The sequence below is a fragment of the Nuphar pumila genome, chromosome 5 (assembly GCF_984573655.1).
Source record: "Nuphar pumila chromosome 5, dmNupPumi1.hap1.1, whole genome shotgun sequence".
Taxonomy (NCBI): domain Eukaryota; kingdom Viridiplantae; phylum Streptophyta; class Magnoliopsida; order Nymphaeales; family Nymphaeaceae; genus Nuphar; species Nuphar pumila.
In genome coordinates this window covers 45,052,218-45,071,955 of record NC_143253.1, presented here as the reverse complement: position 1 = coordinate 45,071,955, position 19,738 = coordinate 45,052,218, and the positions used below count along the sequence as shown (strand labels likewise).

Sequence of the window (19,738 nt, the reverse complement as noted above, 5' to 3'; positions counted from 1 at the left end):
TAGAAATATTCTCTCAACAAGGCTCATGATTTTCAAAGTATTATATTTTTCAAGAATTTTACAAGTATCTCAAGTCTTTAAGACAAACATCATGTTTTCAAACCTGTATTTTCTGAAACTCATAGCACTTGCCTGATTCTTTGTGCATTTAAGAAATAAAAATATGATTTAGACAAGTTGAGCAAAGCAAAGCACCGGATTGATCCTTGGTTCAATTACCCCTGGTAAAGGTGCCAGGAACGGTTGAACCTCGTACCGACAGGCGAGTCCCAGTCTTCAAAATTATCTTGCATTTTAAAATGGAGGCGAGTTATTTTCAAAAAAAAATTCAAAGGTCAGTTTGACTTGCAAAAGTAAAATTTTGCAATGATTACACTTGTTTTAACAAAGTTTTCGCTAAGTCTCAAGTTTTGAATCTGTTATCACTGGTCCTAGACCAGGATCTAACCCAAATACACCTCATTTTGACGCATTTTAACCCTAAACCCTATCCAAATCAGCCTGAATTATCTCAAACTCCTAACCTTAGACCCAACCCACTAGACTTTAATCCAAATCCAGCTCCATTATAATTGGACCCAATCCAAAAAACCTATAAACCAAAACTCAACCTATGATCCAAATTTAAGCCTAACCCAAACCTTAATTCCACCTAGTGCATATCTAAACCAAGATCGGACCCAAACTTCACTTGTCTTAATACCCAATCTCATCAGGGCACGTGGAAAAACCATGTGCCTAGTGTTTGACCCCAAAGGGGATAAGGATCGATTACTGATGCAGTTTTCGAAGAGCCCTTGCCTTGAGAACAAGGTGAATTTGAGAGAGATGGATTGTTACAGATCATCTCATAACTGACCCCAAGAAGTTGTTTTGGACCTAGATCCGCCCAGAAGACTCAGACCGACAGCGACTGAATGATGCCCTTTCCTAATTGGATTCTTATTTTTGTTCTTTTACTTTTTTAGGACTCTTTAGTAAACTCTATAAATAAGTGTTATTATTCTTGATTAATTACGAATGAAATTAGTGGATTGATTCTTTTTCTTTTGCTGGCCCTATTCTTTGGGCTCTAGTCCTAAAGAAAATGTATTTTCTCTCTCTCCAACATCTTCATCAATAGTGGCTAGTGGCGGAGCCACATATTGGTGGGCAAGTGTCACCCTGACCCTAAAATCCCCAGTAAGAGGGCTTGGGTTAGGGTGCATAGTGCTAACCCTAACCCGAATCTCTCTCTCTCTCTCTCTCTCTCTCTCTCTCTCTCTCTCTCTATATATATATATATATATATATATATATATATATATATATATATATATATATATATATATATATATATATATATATATATATATATATATATATATATATATATATATATATATATATATAACAGACACATAGACAGATGAATGCATGCACGCACATAGACACATACATTTGTGCACACACTAATTCAAAAATTTTGATCTACCTCCAGCAGCAACCCACCTAGAGGGATCGATATTTTTCCTATGTCCTTCTACTGGCCATATTTGATGCAAAGCCTAATTAGATCAATAACAAATTTATCTCTTTCTCAGCTTTTTTTTGCACCAGCTGTAATGCCCCAAATTTCAAACTTGCGAACCTTTTCAGAAAAACAGGCAAGAGACTACAAATATCTCTTTCCTTCAAAGTTTGTTTATGAAATCAGCGGAAGATTTTTCTTTTGTTAAATCAAAAGGCAAGATGATAACTTTGGGCATGTTAGCTAAAAGAACCAAAACTCACAAAATTCGGGTATCCTAAAGAAAATTTGATACAAACCCATAGCGTCCAGAACGTGAGCTAAGAGCAGGAAGATGAAGTCTTGAAGCCATCTTGCAATCGCGCCATCGCCCGTAGTGTACCTAATCATCACTTGTACCCATAGAATGGGTTAGTTTCATGAAAAACTAGTAGGTGCACAAGAGAGACTACAGGAAACTGAATTAAGTGAATTTAATTTAGCAGGTTACGCAGTTTAAAGCAGATATGCAGTTAAACAGGTAAGCAATACAACAAGGTAAGCAGTGCAAACATGTAAGTAGTGCAAGCGAGTAAGCAGTGCAAACGCGTAAGTAGTGCAAGCGAGTAAGCAGTGCAAACAAGTAAGTAGTTCAAAGCAAGGAAACAGTGCAACTGACAAACGCAGCATACGATCCATTTGACCGTAAGTTGTGAACTACTACACAACAAGCTTGTTCTCTTTCCTAGAACGGGGTTTCTCTATCTAATCACCATCAGGACATCGTTTGTCGCTCACTACTTCTAACAAACGCTTTGTCCTAAACAACCTTAATCTATTCTCATCTCTCAAGGCCTTACGCGGCCAACTATCACCTGTTATGACTCACAAAGGCGTCATACTTCCTCAAAAAAACCCACTCTTTCGTAGAAGGTCCAAAACATGATCACTAACTCAAATCGCTATCGATCTGATTCTCACATCTGAGTCCTGCATGTAATCATGCTAAAACAGAAAGCTGAAACTATGAATTCATAGTTGGCTAGCACAAACAATCTCAGAAGATCATCATAGCTCACCATAACTTTTTATGGTAAGTAAAAACACAAGATCCACGTCGAATTGCTCGGTCTGAGAGATATATGACATAACAAGGAATTTCTGCCCTAGAGGGTATACCTGGTCTTGGACCATACACTTCCTCACAGGAGTTCACCGTCTTCGCGGCTACCCGTTCGTAGACAGTGTACATCCTCACATAGATTCTACCACTTTAGCCGGATCACCTGATCTTGATCATACATACCCCCACATTGAAACCTTTGGGAAGTCGATCCCCCAACAAATATCATATCCAATGTAAATCATTGGATACACGCATCAACACAAATGACCGCTCTTAGGGTCGATATCCACCATTACAATCAACAAGATCAATGTTGGATCACCTAGTCTGAGAAATGTATAACCTCACATGGAGTTCACCGTCTTTGCAGCTACCCGTTCGTGGACATTGTACATCCTCACAGAGAATCTACCACTCTAGCCGGGTACCTAGTCTTGATCATACATGTCCCTGCAGATAATCCTTTGAAGATCAGGTCCTCGACAGACACCCTACTCGGTGATGCATGCATCTATAAAATCGACTGCTCCGAACAGTTGACCACTCTTTGGGTCGGTAGCCACAATATGAGCACAAGCATGTATATCAGCAATATGCATCGTATCACTCCATACATAAACATATAATCCTACGCATCATGTTATTGCCACAAGGAATATCGCAATCCTCAAATAGGCTCTCAAAGCATGCGTAAATGACATATGAGAACGCGCAGATATGGCAATCCAGTTGATTCTATAGGCGAAGAGTAACTAATTCTACCCGTCAGCCAAACAAAACAACTGAATAAGACAAGCACTCATAACAATGCTCGTAAAACATACAATTACCATCAAATGGCTCAGTCCATCAACAAGTAATTAAATTAATCGTAAGGCATAAACCATTGCATCATAAGCCATTCATAAGCAATCATACGAAAGCAGTTATATCACAATATATAAGCAGCTTATAAGACAAGCGGTCACATCAATCCTAGTTGTCATCAGTTCGTAGATTACGAGTTGTATGCAATCACATCATTCATAAGAGATGTAAGACAACAAGTGTTACGCGACAATAAGCATCAAACAGTTCGACCAAGGGATAAAGCAAGTCACATGCTAATATGTAGCAACTGGCATATGCGCTATATTGTGCCATTGACACGGTAGAGTTCAATCGCATCTCTCAATATTCCACAGCAAATAAAATTTAGCATACTTTTCTCGTTACTCATGAAGGTACATCAAAGGTAAATGAATCTAAGATTGTTTCTTTAGTTTCTAAATTTGAATTGTTTAAAATGAAGCAAAATGAGTTTATATCGGACATGGTAACAAGAATGACCGATATTACTAACACTCTAAAATTCCTTGGAAAAGAATATTCACAAGTGGATTTAGTTAGAAAAATCCTAAGGTATTTAACTCCTGAATGGGAGAGAAAAAACACAGCAATAGAGGAAGCAAATGATTTAAACACCTTTTCTCTTAAAGATTTGGTTGGTAACTTAATGGCATATGAAGTCCAACTTCATGATAGACAAGAAGAAGAACCCAAGAAGAAATTTATTGCTTTCAAGGCCATTTCTGACTCTGAAGATTTAGAAGAAGATGAAGATATTGTCCTCATCACAAGGCAATTCAAAAGATTCATCAAAAATGAAAGATTTCAAAGAAAGGTAAAGAAAACTGATTCTTTCAATCCTAATGAAGTCAAGTACTTTAACTGCAAAAAGGCAGGACACGTCAAGAAAGATTGTCCTCTTCTCAAAATCAAGCCGAAGGATCAATTCAAGAAGAAAAAGACATTTCAAGCAAGTTGGTATGATAGTAACTCCTCTTTTGATGAAGAATCAAATAAAAAAATCGCCAATATGTGCTTTGTAGCACAAGAAGACTCGGTAAGTCAATATGAGTATGATGATTTATTAGAAGCATTTAATAATTTATATGCTAAATTTAAGAGTCTAAGTTCTAAAAATAAAGAGTTAAAAACTGAAAATTCAACTCTTGACTCTCAAAACAAAGTTTTACTTCAAGAGATAGAATATCTCAAGAAAGAAAACTTTTGTCAAGCATCTGAGATAAAAGAAATTGGAATTAGAACCAATATCTTACAAAAAGAAATATCAAGTCAGAAAGAAAAATCAAATGATCTTCTTTCTATAGTGACCAAGTTCACTAATGGCTAAGAAAATTTAGAAAGACTTATTGATTCTCAAAGATGCTTGGTTAACAAAACCGGATTGGGATATAGCTTCTTTGATACTCAAAATAGACCAAACTATGTGGTGAAGAATTAAAGACAAAATTCTCAATCATTGATTTAAAGAACTCAATTTTCTAGTCATAATTAAAATGTATTTAATCATGGGACTTATAAAGCTTATAAGCCTAGACATGATTATTCTAGAAATGCTAAATCTTTTTATAGAAAGAATATTTATTCTCAAAGGAAACCAAAATCCAAATGGATATAGGTTCCTAAGGCTAACGCTCATAGACCCGAAAATAAAAAGGGGTCAAATGCTTTGTCTTCTAATTTTGTTGTAGGTACACAAAATAAGGAGCAAATGGATCTTGGATAGTAGTTGTTTCAAACATATGACTGAAAGGCCGGAGTTATTTTTCACCCTCCAAAGTAAGGATGGATGAACCATCACCTTTGATGACAATAACAAGGGAAAAGTAATCGATATTGGTAACACTGGTAATCCAAAAAATTTCTTGATAGAAAATATTCTTTTAGTAGATGGTTTAATGCATAATTTATTATCCATTAGTTAATTATGTGATAAAGGTTTTTTCATTTCTTTTGAACATGATTTATACTTAATTTCTGATTTTCAATCTAAAAAGATCATTTTTAAAGGTAAAATAATGACTAATGTATATGAACTTTATCTAAATGAGTTACCCACTTTTAATGAAAAATGTTTTATCGCTTCAAATGAAATTCAATGGTTATGGCATAAGAGACTTGAACATGTTAACTTTAAATTAATTTCTAAGTTATCCAAGAATGATCTTGTTAGAGGCCTACCTAGAATACCATATAAGAAGGATCACTTATGTGATGTTTGCCAAATGGGTAAGCAAATCAAGAGTTCTTTCAAAGCAAAAGATATAATTTCAACAAAGCGTCCTCTTGAACTTTTACATTTAGATCTATTTGGACCATCTAGAATTCAAAGTTTGAATGGTAGCAAGTATGCTTTTGTTATAGTAGATGATTATTCTCTATTTACTTGGGTAAATTTTCTAAAAAGCAAAAATGATGCTTTTTCTGAATTTTCTAAAGTTTGTAGAATAATTACAAATGAAAAATCTACATCTATTATTACAATTCCTAGTGATCATGGTGGTGAATTTAAAAATAAATATTTTCTAAAGTTTTATGATTTACATGGTATATCTCACAACTTTGTTTTTCCTAGAGCGGCTCCACAAAATGGAGTTGTTGAAAGAAAGAATAGAACTTTGCAAGAATGTGCTAGAACTATGATTCAAGATAAAAAAAGTACCAAAATATTTTTGGGCTGAAGCAATAAATACAGCATGTTATGTTCTAAATCGTGTTCTCATTCGACCATTTTTACATAAAACATGTTTTGAATTATATTATGATTGTATACCAAAGATCTCTTATTTCAAAAAATTTGATAGTAAATGCTTCTTGTCAAATACCAAAGATAATCTTGATAAGTTTGATTCAAAATCAGACAAAGCAATATTTCTTGGATATTCTTTTAGAAGCAAAGCTTATCGTGTTTTTAATAAAAGAACATCTTGCATTGAAGAATCTTTACATGTTTCATTTGATAAGAATTGTGAGCAGGTTATATCTCTAAGCGAAGGAGAAGAAGTCATACTTCAAGAAAAACCTTTGATAGAGAGCACTTCTCAAGAAAATATTCCTCTTCCACTGGTTTGGAAAGAAGTTTCCAATCATCCACATGAGCAGATTATTGGAGAAATAAAGAGTGGTCTCCAAACTAAAAAGCAATTGCAATATATTGCAAATATTACTTTCATATCTAAAATAGAACCAAAGAATATCAATGAGGCTTGTGATAATGAATTTTGGCTTTTGGCCATGTCTGAAGAACTTAACCAATTTACTAGGAATGATGTATGGGATCTAGTTGATAGACCAAAGAATCATTCGGTAATTGGAATAAGATGGGTCTTCCGAAATAAGTTGGACAAAAATGACAAAGTCATTCGAAACAAAGCAAGACTAGTAGCACAAGGCTATAACCAAGAAGGCATAGATTTTGATGACACCTTTGCACCAGTGGCTCGATTGGAGTCAATTCGAATGATGCTTGCTTTTGCTAGCTACATGAATTTTAAGTTACACCAAATTGATGTTAAGAGTGCATTTTTTAATGGATACATCAATGAAGAAGTTTATGTAGAACAACCTCTAAGCATTAAAAATAAGAAATATCCAGAAAAAGTCTACAAATTAAAAAGAGCTATGTACGGACTCAAACAAGCACCAAGAGCGTTGTATGAAAGACTACAAAATTTTCTAGAATAATCTGTTTTTTCCATTGATCGGATAGACTCCACTTTATTTATTAAAAATCTTAATTCAGATATTCTTATTATGCAAGGTTAGTATTGATAAACAAAATTTTCTAGAACAATCTTGTTTGAGATAACTGTTATATTTTTCCGACCAGTTTTGAAAATAATTTTGTATCTTCAATAATATTAGTTTGAAAATTTAAATAAAATTACTGAGATAATCTACACATCCAAGTCTTAATTTTATCATCTTGTTTTTTCTAATTTGGATCAGTTTTGAGGAATAAACATCCATCTTAACATAGCTCTAGTTTAGGCTCTGGTTACAGGATTGTTTTGACCTAAATTTTTAAAAAGCATAGAAACCTAAGGAAAACCACTCTGAATAAATTATGAAAATTTTTGGTAAAGTCCAACACATAATACAAGACTGTATAAAGGGTTCTATCAAAAACATTTTCTATAAATCCCAAAAAAATCTTTAATTTTGAGAAAATTTCTGTAGTTTACAAAATCTGGTCTGTCATAATAGGGTTCAATAGAGCTCAGTTTTTTGGGTTGTGTTCCTTAAGAGCAGCACCAATAAAGATATGATGGTTACATATGCTATCTACAATTTTTGGTGGCTTTTGTATAAATAGATTATTAGGGATTCGAATTTCCCTAATGACTTGTATATGTGTTTAGGTAGTAACGTGTATAGATTTTGTTGTTTCATTATTTTTTTATTATGTCCTGCATGTTATCAACATTAAGATATCTTATTGAATCATTAACATAGACCCAAACACTGGGAAGATTTGAATCTGAATTTATGCAGGGTGTGTTTGAAAAACACTGTAAAAGTTTGGTTGTTATGCGACTTAAATCTTTTGGTTGATTCCAAAAAATTGTATTTTCGTGTGTATGATGGTGCTCATCATGTGTAGCTTGCTAAATAACAGAAAATCTTGCTTGATTGGATGGAAATGGAATGGTTTGTATTGTGAGAACCAAAACCCTAATTTCTTATAAATTAATTTAGGGTTTGGGGCTCTTTTCTTGGAATTTAATTCCTATAAATTCATATGTTGTTGGGGTTTGATCTTTTTAAGTCATTTTCACCATGAACTGAATTAAATTATATGGATTTACTTTGGATAAGCTTTGTTACAACTGGACATAATTAAAAACATAATAGTCTTCCAATTTAGGCTTATGGGAGCCTTGACCGAAAAAATAGCTTGTGTGTTTTTTGTTATGGGTTAGTTGTAATAAACTCATTGATTCAATTTGTTATCGTTAATGTTTTAATTAGGTCTAATATAATTTGAGGTACTAAAAATCAATTCATTAATCGGAGTCGTGTAGATTTGCTCGATAAGGATTTGTAGGAGATCTTATCGAGAAAGTCAGTTTCTTGACTTTAATTATGTTTTGATATTTTCTTCAAATTTTTCATAAATTCAGTTTTGGATTATATCAGATGTAATGTAAATATTTATGATTGAGATGAAGATAAGTTAAATCATGATCGGTAAGTTATAATTTTGGTGTATGGATGTCATGTTTAAGAGAAATAGGCTCATATGCAAATTGTAATTGATATTAATGATTTAATCCACTCATAACAGCTTGATTGTATTTATTTTCATGATAAATTGAGCATGATTATGATTTTAACTATAATGAATGTAAATATAAATCTAGGCATATTAGAATGCAATGTTATTAGTAAAACATGTTTCAGTTGTTGCGGTTTTGGGCTACTCTAGCCGCGGGACCTGAACAACTTAACAATGATTTAAATTATGATTCATAGAATGATATATATTTGTGATGATGATACATGTTGATTTCTATTTATTAAAATTATGTGATACTGCATAAATCAATATTAAATGACATGTTTACATGATTCATTTATTATGAGAATGCATATGGTGTTATGTGATGCAATATTTGTGAAATGTATGCTGGGTGACAGAAATCTCACCGGGTAGTATGGGCATATGGGTGCTTAATAAAATGTTGAATTAAGATTCTAGAATGAGAACCATGTGATGACAATGCACTAACATAAATAGTAGTTGCATTTACCCATGGCCTAACTAATAAGATAACCCTGAGCAGGATTCTAGGTATGCCTTCACTAAGGTGTACTTAACTGAAATGGTCCTTAGTCTACCTTAGAGAGAGTAGGTAATATGAAACTCTCTGGGCCCTTTCTTTTTATGCTTTAAGGGACAATGTGTTAGTGGTCCCTGGTCTAGAGAATTTAGGAGGCCAAGACTATCAAATTTTGTCATAGGTCAGCATGTCCTTGGCTCATTTGCAAAAGTAGTGATCGATTCAATATGACTGGATGTTATGCCTTAGACTGTGTCTCTTGACGTAACGCCACTCCTAGGAATGACTCAGTCATCTACTCAGAAAATTAAGATACATAGCTTAATAAATACCCGAGTAGTCTAGCCTATTCTGTAAATCGACTATGCATACCCGATAGGCTTTTGGTAATCAAGTGGAAATTTAAAATAACTACTCACTTTACTTTTCTGTAATTTTATATCTATTCATATGATTGCATGAATACATTCATGTGATTAAATGTAACACCCCAAATTTTGTATCCCAAAAATTGTGTAAAATTTTTTTAACGGTTTTATAAAAATTACAACAGAAATCCAAATGGGACAAAAACTTAGCATGTTACTTAACAATCACATTCTTTTACCATACATACAATAAATTCAAAAATTAACAATAATAATTGAATTAATGTCCATTACATCTCAAATTAAATTAATAACAGATTATTTAAAATTAAATGCTATGAATCAGATTCTCGAGTACTAAAGAACAAGGTTGTTAAATGCGATGAGGTGAAGCGAGGCGTTGAACATGTTATGAAGCGAGGCGTAAGCCTCGAGGTGTTGAAGTGTAAGCTTCATGATCAAGAAAGTAGGTCTCAATTCCGGTCGCGGAGAGAAGAAGTCCCCCTGCCCCTCGCCGGAAACCTCGTCAGAGGGTATCAGCTCTGCTTCCCGACGGGTCTGTGACTTTGTGCAGGTTACGGCAACGGTCGAAAGAACTCAGTCTGTTAAACTCACTGGAAGCTTTTGCTTTTTTCCCGACGAGTAAATCCAATTTCAGGCTACGAAGAGAAGAAATTCCACCGTAAATCTCGCCGGAATATCCTTCTCTGCTCATTGTGTAATTGTTTTCAATTTTAGCCACAGATCGGAGGAGGCACCGACGCTTCAGGTACTGAGTGTGCGCCTCAGTACCTTGAGTGTGCGCCTCGCCTGTGAGGCGTACGCTTCAAGTACTGAGGCGTAAGCCTCTCACAACACTGCTAAAGAATGTCTGCAATCCAAAATAGTCGAAGGGATGAAAAAGGTTTGGCTCGGTCCCCGTCGCAACCTCCCACCATCCCTTGTGAACTTACTACATGAAAATCATTAAATTCAATAGGGTCAGACAATTAAGTCTCAGTAGGATAGAGCTATTTAGAACACATAAATTAAAACAAGTAGACAGGAATCTATTAATTTTTTACACCTTCATAACAATATTAAATACAACAAAATTACATGTATGATTATCTAACATGTCATTCAAGCACCCATTCAGGAAATATCTTTTAATCAATCATGCACTTAACTATGAACAAGTAAAGATTCATAAACAGTTAAAAATACATGTGTTTACCATTACAGAAGTCGATGGTATGCATTTGTCATTTATTATCTTTAATTAGGTTCTTTTTCTTATATGATGCATGATATGCCTATCTAATGTGCAATCACTTAGGTTTTAGTTCTTAGACTTATGGGTACTAACACAGGCTTAAACCTAGATCAAGGTCATGGCACAGGCAGTATTTTTAAATAAGGGTGTCTTTGGCATGGCTAAACACCTTTTACCAGTCCTGTGGGTAAGGGGCGAGCATATCGAGAGAGCGCTCCCAACACTATCATCCTGATGCATCGGTTTTTCGCTCATGAGTTTCTATCTTCTATGTTGCAATCTAATGCAGAGGTTTCTCCTATCTCCATGGTTGGGGAAGAGCAATCTTTCGTGCTCAAGATATTTTTTACAAAGCCCAAAGTATCGCTTGCCTTCTCCTTGCAAGCATCAATCTTTAGTGTTACATGTTTACACTTTTAAATTAATTACTTTACATGCAACATACATAGGAATCTACTACAAGGATTCGGCCACTTCAGGGTTTGTGGATGCACATTTTGAAATATTGAATTTTGTATCATTGCTCATCTTTCATTTTAAACTTACGCTCATATGCACAAATAAAGCAATGAATTTTATTTTACACTAAATGCATTCAATCATTCACACCATCATCATGTACATGAAATCATATAAAAATAGCATGCATGGTTCATAAAACATTCGCATTTGATTCGCAAGGCGGACTTTGTTGTCACATTCACTAGCCAGAGGCCACAAAGGCAAGCTAGTGCATTAGCACATCATTCAAATTGTGTCTTATAACAGGCACTTAGTTATCTATAAAAAATTATTTTTAATAGTCCATAAATAGTACAATAATCATTTACAAAAGCACACACAAAATTGCATAGAGTTTGCAAGTATTCGCTAGGTGGGTCTCGAATCTATTTTAGACTTGCAAAAACTCAATTTTATCTAACTGTTACAAAAGTTACAAAAAAATTTATAATCATCAGACATAGCTAAAATTTAAAAAATCTTTAGATAATTTTGTTAGCTTTTTAATGCCACAAATTGTTTGTAAAAATTTCTCCAGACAAGGGAGATACAAATGATTTAGTGCATGCCTATACATTTTTGTTTTAACTATCATAGTTTATGAATAGAGCTCAAAATTTTACATAAACTGTAAAATTTTGTTAGCTTTTCAACGCAATAAACCATTCATAGAAACTCTTTCGGATGAGGGAGATATGAATGATTTAACAGTTAAGTGGCAGGCTAGAAATACGTGTTAACGGGAAATATGCATTTGAGTGGACCAGAACAGGCTACCTGAATTCATATTTTTGAAAATTTTTTTCATAAACATATCAAATAAAACTTTAAAAAACTCATCGCATTAACTTAAGCTATTCTACCATGAACAAATCATATTTTTGCAGTTGTTTGGCCAAAACACTGATCTGTCTCTTCGAACCCTATTTCCTTATAAATAGTTTCATTATTTTTGTAATAAAACAAATAACAACACGTATTTTTTCATAAAAAAAAACAAGGAAAATCATGCTAAGCACCACTATACATGGACAAGAATATTAACAATACTTTATAACAAAAAAATTGCAAGAAAAAAAAATAAGCATTACATGTATTTTGAGAAGTTACAATTTTAATTTCTAAGAAAATCGATAGCATGCATCCAATAGTCTTTATTCTTTTTTGTTTCTTTTAAATTTCAATAATTCAACTAATTTATGGGATGAATCAATTTCTTCTATGGAAAACCAAAATCAACCCCCCTTCATCAAACCAAATTTAAATTTTTACAAGAATTCTCTCTTTAACAATAGTTTGGATTGGGTTTAAGAACTTGATTTTACTAAAATGATTTTGATAAGGTTTTTGTTAAATTTTTTGACAAACCCTATGCCAATCCCACGTATGTGGAGCATGGTATAGGGTTTATCCCTATGAAAAATCAGAAGAATTTGTGCTTACAAGTTTTGATTTACGTGTAGAGAATAAAATCCCTACCTATCTCATGAAAATGCTTCCTTAGCTTGTGAAAATGAACTTTGTCCATGAACCGACTGCCCATTACGTATGGCAACCATGCCAATGTACTCCTCCCACTCTAAACATGCACATGGATGCCCTCTTAGTTGAGTCAAGAGGAGAAGCAGAATAGAAATGTAGGGAAAAGAGAAGAGAAAGGAGGGGAATCAGGAGGGGACAAGGGAGCAAGAGGCAAAAATCTCAAAAGAGGCAAATAGGAGGGGGTGTGAGCCCCTCCTATGCTTTTATAGATATTTGAGATTAGGTCAAGGGCTGGGTTAGATCTCATCCCTTGATCTAACCCATACTCCATTTCCTTTTCTCCTACCTCTTCTATTTCCTTTCCTCTTTTCAAATTTTTCTCTTTTTTTTATTAATATCTTATTTAGTTTAGGTTAGAATATTACATGTATATATGTTACATTACATATAGTATACCATATTAAAGAAAGGGGGGAATATGGGCTGGTCGACCCCCATGGGGTTTGACCTTTCCACTTTCCAAGTTCAAACTTGTTTGTTTGGCAAGCAAGTTTAACTAGTCAAGAAGTCTATTTTATTTTTTTTTGTTCTTTCTTTCTTTCCTTTTCCCAAGGCACCTTCTTTCTTCTCCTTTATTCTAGCCATCCCATCTTAGAAGAATCTAGGATGGGACCCCCCCCCCCTCTCTCTTGGGAGGCCTCCCTTGAATTATGGTAAGTTTGACTTTTTTATTTCATGTCTTAGTTTTTAGTAAGTTTTACAAACCTTATAATTTTCAAGTTTTAATGTCATTTTATCTTTTTAAAGTTAAAAAGGGATGCCACATAGGATGGGACGGCCTACCTATGGACTTCTACAATTTTATTAACTTTGGTTAAATTATAATTTTTATTTTACTTAATTATTTTCTAATTAACTAAATTAGGTATTTTGGATTTCATTTCTTTCAAAACTATAATTTAGATTGAAGTGAAATAACTCTAAATGTAACTTAAATTAGGTTCAAATGTAGGTGAATGTCTCTACCAATTTTTGGCTATATTAGTTATTATTATATATTTTTCTTCTAGCAAAATTCAAATTCCTCAAAAATAATTTTTGAGGAAAATTAATTTCACTAGGGTTGATGGAAACCCTTGGGTGTGTGAGTATATTTCATACGTTTATTTTTTTTCTAAGTCTTGCATAACCTATGGTATGACACTTAGTATAAATTATTATTTTAAATTTATCACATATAAAGAAAATTATGAAAATTCCTTTAAAAAATTAGGGTTATTACATCCAACCCCCCTTAAAAAAAATTGTCTTCGAAATTTGGTTAAGATTACATACTGAATAGGTGTGGATGTTTCACTTTCATCTCTGTATCTGGCTCCCTTATATATTTCTCGAGTCCATGGTGTTGTCATCATACCTTCACTATAGGAATCATCTTATGTCGTAGCACTTATTGTCGTTGATCTACTATCTATATCTCATCGTACTGAATAATATGTGTCGGGTCTGGCACATATCTCCTCAACATCGACACGTGGAAGACATCGTGGATGTTCAAAAACTACGATGGGAGTGGTAGTCTATAAGTTGTGCCTCTAATCTTCTCGAGGATGAGGAAAGGTCCTACATACCTCATACTCAACTTTCTCTTCTTGTCAAACCGAAACATACTCTTGGTTGGTAATACCTTAATAAATACATGATCTCCAACTTCAAATGTGACTTTGCGGTGCTTCGGATCTGCATAGCTTTTTTGAAAGCTTTGAGCGGTCAGAAGTCTCTTTTGAATTAACTGTACCTTATCTGTATAGTGTTGCAGAACTATTGGTGACTCGATAGCTCGATCACCAACCTTAGTCCAATATATCAGAAATCTACAGGGTCATCCGTACAATGCCTGATATGGAGTCATGTCGATACTCGAGTGGTAATTGTTATTGTAGGCAAACTCAACTAGCTTTAAATGTTTACTGCAATACACAAGAATGCAACATATCCTCTAGGGTCTGGATTGTCCTTTCTGACTGTCCATCCATCTGTGGGTGAAATGTCGTGCTAAACTTAAGCTTTGTCCCCTAAAGTTTTCAGAAGTTGCCCCCAAAATGTGGACGTAAACCTTGGATCTTTGTCTGAAATTATCAAGACAGGTACTTCATGTAACCTAACAATCTCATCAACATATAAATCTGCTAGACTCTCTAATGGTTGATTCACCTTGGTCGATAGAAAGTGTGTTGACTTTGTAAGGCGGTCCACTATGACTCATATCATGTCGTACTGGTGTTGTGTCCTAGGCAGACCTACCAAAAAGTCTATGGTAATGTCTCTTCACTTTCACTACAGTATTTCTATCGTCTGCAAGGTTTCTTCAGGTCTTTGATGTTCTATCTTGACCTACTGGCAAACTAAGCATCTTAATACATACTCGACAATGTCTCTCTTCATGTTGTTCCACCAATAGTTCCTTTTAAGGTCCTTATACATTTTAGTGCTACCTCGATGTATAGTGAACCTGGTCCAATGCACCTTGTCAAATAGCTCTTTCCTCAACTGTTGATTCGCTGGTACCCATAGCCTCTTATTATACCAGATGGTTCTATCTTCTTCCATATGTAGGGTTGTCTCATCATGTTTGCATGTTGCAACCATCTTTGTGAAGCTCGGGTCATCCTTCTGTTGAACAATGATCCAGTTCATAAGTTTAGTTCTCACGGCTAAGCTTGTGATCTGAATGTGAGCTACGCCTGTGGCAAATGAACTCCAGTCAATCGGATCCTTAAGTAGTCTCCACTAGCTACTGATCAAGCTCGCAAGACTTCCTACTTTTTTACTCAATGCATCGGCCACTACATTGGCTTTCTATGGGTGGTAGGATATAGAGAAGTCATAGTTCTTCAAAAACTCTAAATACTGCATTTGCCTCATGTTAAGATCCTTCTACGAGAAAATGTATTTGAGGCTCTTATGATTGGATAAAACCTCAAACTACTCTCCATATAAGTAGTGTCGCCAAACTTTATGTGCAAAGACTACTGTCTATAGCTCCAGATTGTGTGTAGGATAATTTTGCTTGTGCACTTTTAGTTTGTGCAAAGCATATGCTATGACCTTGCCATGCTGCATTAATACGCATCCAAGTTTTGTACCCAATGCATTACTGTAGACTACAAATCCTCCTTGTCTGAAGGGTAAAGTGAGCACTGGGGTTGTAGTAAGCCTCTTCTTTGACCACTAAAAGCTTTCTTCGTATTGTTGCATACATACGAACTTTATTTCCTTGCGAGGTAGCTTGGTTATCAGTGTCATGATCTTCGAGAAGTCCTGAATAAACCTTTAGTAGTATCCTGCAAAACCAAGAAAACTATGCCAATTCATTTTAGGTTTTTTCCAGTCTAGGACTGATTTCACCTAATAAAATTTCAAAATACAAGATTCAAATAAGTTAAGATAGAGATCCACAAAAAAAATTCTCAAAACATAATCATCGAGGTACCTTACCTTAACAGGGTCCACTAACACCATCTTTGGAAATCACGTATCCCAAAAACATGACCTGCTCCAACCAGAATTTGCTCTTAGAAAACTTTGCATACAACTGATATTGTTTAAGTGTCTCAAGAATGATCCTCAAGTGCTCTTTGTGATCTTCTTCGCTCTCTGAATAGATCAATATGTCATCAATGAACACTATCATGAACAAATCTAGATAGGTCTGAAAGATCTAGTTCATCAGACCCATGAATGTCATCGGAGCATTGGTTAGCTCAAAATGCATCACCAAAAACTCATAGTGACCACACTGCATCCTAAAGGTTGTCTTCTGCACATCTGACTCTTTGATCCTCAATTGGTGATAATCCAATCTAAGATCTATCTTAGAGAATACCTTAGCATCTTGAAGTTGATCAAACAAGTCATTGATTCATGGAAGAGGGTATTTATTCTTGATCGTCACCTAGTTCAACATGCGATAGTCAATATACAAGCACATTAACCCATCATTCTTCTTGACGAACAACACTGTAATACCCCACGACAAAACTCTTGGCCGAATAAATCTCTTGTCCATCAATTCTTGCAGTTGCTTCTTCAATTCCTTTAATTTTATAGGGGTCATGTGATAAGGAGCTCTAGATATTGGAGTCATACCAGGCACCAACTCTATAGCGAAATCAACCTCTTGTAGGCGGTGCACCTTGAAAGTCATCTGAGAATACATCTACAAACTCCCAAACCATGTCCAAGACCTTCATCAGGGTCGTATTGGGTTTCACCAAAGAAACACTGGCCAAGAAAGCCTCACAACCCTTATCTACACAGCATTGGGTCATTGATATTATCCTTCTTTTGCTTTCCTTCTTGCTTGCCTTGTACTCAAGTACAGGCTCATTTAGACGATTAAACGGTATATGTCACTCATGACATATCATACAAGCATAGTGCTTGTACATCCAATCTATGTCGAGAATCACATCATAACCCACCATGTCCAGTAAGATCAAATTGGCATAAAGGTTCTTCCATGAGATAATCACTTCTATATTGGGTAAATAGGTACGAAAGATAGATCTATTGCTTGATGGTGTGATAATTTCCAAAATATAGCCGAAAGTGATCAGTGTTATATCAACTAATTTTGCAAACCGTGTAGACACAAAAGAATGTGCAGCACCCGTATCAAATAAGACTTTAGCATCAAATTTTGCGATGGAGATAGTACCTTTGATAACATTTTCATCATCTTACAACTCCTCTGCCAAAGTCGTGTACACTATGTTGATCGCTCTCCTTTGTCCTTATGCTTGGGACTGCTGTTGGGGTCATTGTTGATATTGTTTCCCTCGAGGTGTGGTGTTTGCTATGTCTTGAGTCAACCACTTTGAACAATTCTTGATGAAAAGTCTCATCTTTCTGCACATCAGCCATGCTTCTGATGCCTTGTGGCAAACTCCTGCATGTATCTTCTTACAGAAAGAACACACTGTGGTGGTCTGTTATGGTCTGCTAGTACCACCCTATTGCACCTTGGCTTTCTTCACATAAGGTGCTCTACTCGACTTGGCTGAGGGCCTTGGGGTCTTGTTTTCATTACCCTTCGACCTATCAAACCACTTAGGTTGTGTCTTCCTAGAAGACTCTCAATCATCCTACGATATGAGAATAGTTGTTACTATTTGTTTGGGGTTATCTTTGGGTTAAAAAAAATTAAATTATGTTTTCTCACCTGAAGCATGGTAGCCATCTCGATAGCCTAGCTGAGGTTCTGGAGTTGACTCGTCAGTACTCAGGACCTCAACCGATCTCATAGCCCATGTGCGTACTTCTTTGCATGTGCCTCATCTGTCATGTAGGTGTTTGGGTAGTACTTCTCAAGGTGTCTAAAGCGAGTGGTGTACTCAGCCACCTTTAAGTTGCCCTGTTGAAGATTCAAAAACTCCTGCATCTTGCGATCTCTAGCATATTGTGGAAAGTAGGTGTCTAGAAACACCTCAAAAAACTTCACCCATGTAAGCGCCTATCGCTTCTTTGGTGTGAAGTGCACCTCTCGAACAGTCTCCTGCCAACTCTTGGTGTTGCCCTGGAGTTGGTAGGTGGCAAAGGTGACTTGCCACTCCGTGGAAACCTCGAGGATATTGAAGATCTCGTTGATGGAACGGACCCACTCCTCAGCTGCGTCTAGGTCCTTCTTCCTAGTGAAGGCTGGAGGACTCAGTTCTATAAAGTGTTTGTAAGACTAGTTTCAGGAGGAAGTCTCTCTAGGCAGTCTATCTTGTGGGCTATCGTACGACCATCTACAATAAATTTAATTCGAATTAAATTTGTAAGTTTTGCATAAATAAAAATGTCATTTCTGATGTCCCTACTAGGCATCTATGTTCTTGATTTGCAACAACTATAAAATTTACATAATTCAAGAATTTATTTTCATATCAATGCATAAAACATTAAAAAGAAACATACTCACAGTGATGTCGGTCAGTTGGATGAGTTTTGAGCTAATTCTTCCCTTCTGCTCTGATACCAAGTTGTGACACCCCAAATTTTATATCCGAAAAATCGTGTAAAAATTTTTTTTATACGATTTTATAAAAACTGCAGTGAAAATTCAAATAAAACAAAAACTTGGTGTGTTACTTAACGATCACATTCTTTTACCATACATGCAATAAATTTAAAAATTAACATTTATAATCGAATTAATGTCTATTATATCTCAAATTAAAATATTAGCAGTCCATTTAAAATTAAATGCTATGAATCAGAGTCTCAAGCATTAAAGAATGCCCGCAATCCAAAACAGTCGAAGGGATAGAAAAGGCTTGGATTGATCTCCGTTGCAACCTCCTGCCATCACTTGTGAACTTACTCGCTACCTGAAAACCATTAAATTCAATAGCTGAGTTATTCAGAACACATAAATTGAAACAAGTAGACAGGAATTTATTCAATTTTTCATACCTTTGCAATAATATTAATACAACAAAATTACATGTATTATTATCTAACATGTCATTCAAGCATACATTCAAGAAATATCTTTCAATCAATCATGCACTTAACTACGAACAAGTAAAGATGCATAAACAGTTAAAAATGCATGCATTTACCATTGCAAAAGTTGCTGGTATGCATTAGTCAGTTATTATCTTTAATTAGGTTACTTTCTTATATGATGCACATCATGCCTATCTAATGCGCAATCAGTTAGGTTTCAGTTCTTAGCCCTGTGGGTATTAACACAAGCTTAAACGTAGATCAGGGCCATGGCATAGGCAGTATTTTCAAACAAAGGTGACTTTGGCCTATCCAGGCACCTTTCACCAGTCCTACGGTTAAGGGACGAGCGTATCGAGAGAGCGCTCCCAACAGTGTCATCCCGATGCATCA

The 19,738-nt window shown here is 35.2% G+C and overlaps 1 protein-coding gene across 1 annotated transcript in view; it reads right to left on the bottom strand.

Moving 5' to 3' along the window:
* Nucleotides 1–19,044: 19,044 nt before the first annotated feature.
* LOC149837485 (pyruvate dehydrogenase E1 component subunit alpha-1, mitochondrial-like) overlaps nt 19,045–19,738 on the bottom strand; it is an 88,511-nt gene continuing 87,817 nt past the window's right edge. The window contains exon 8 of the mRNA XM_090006071.1: nt 19,045–19,224. Within this exon, the coding sequence (XP_089862197.1) occupies nt 19,096–19,224 (129 nt within the window). The 3' untranslated portion in view covers nt 19,045–19,095. The remainder of the gene's footprint in view (nt 19,225–19,738) is intronic.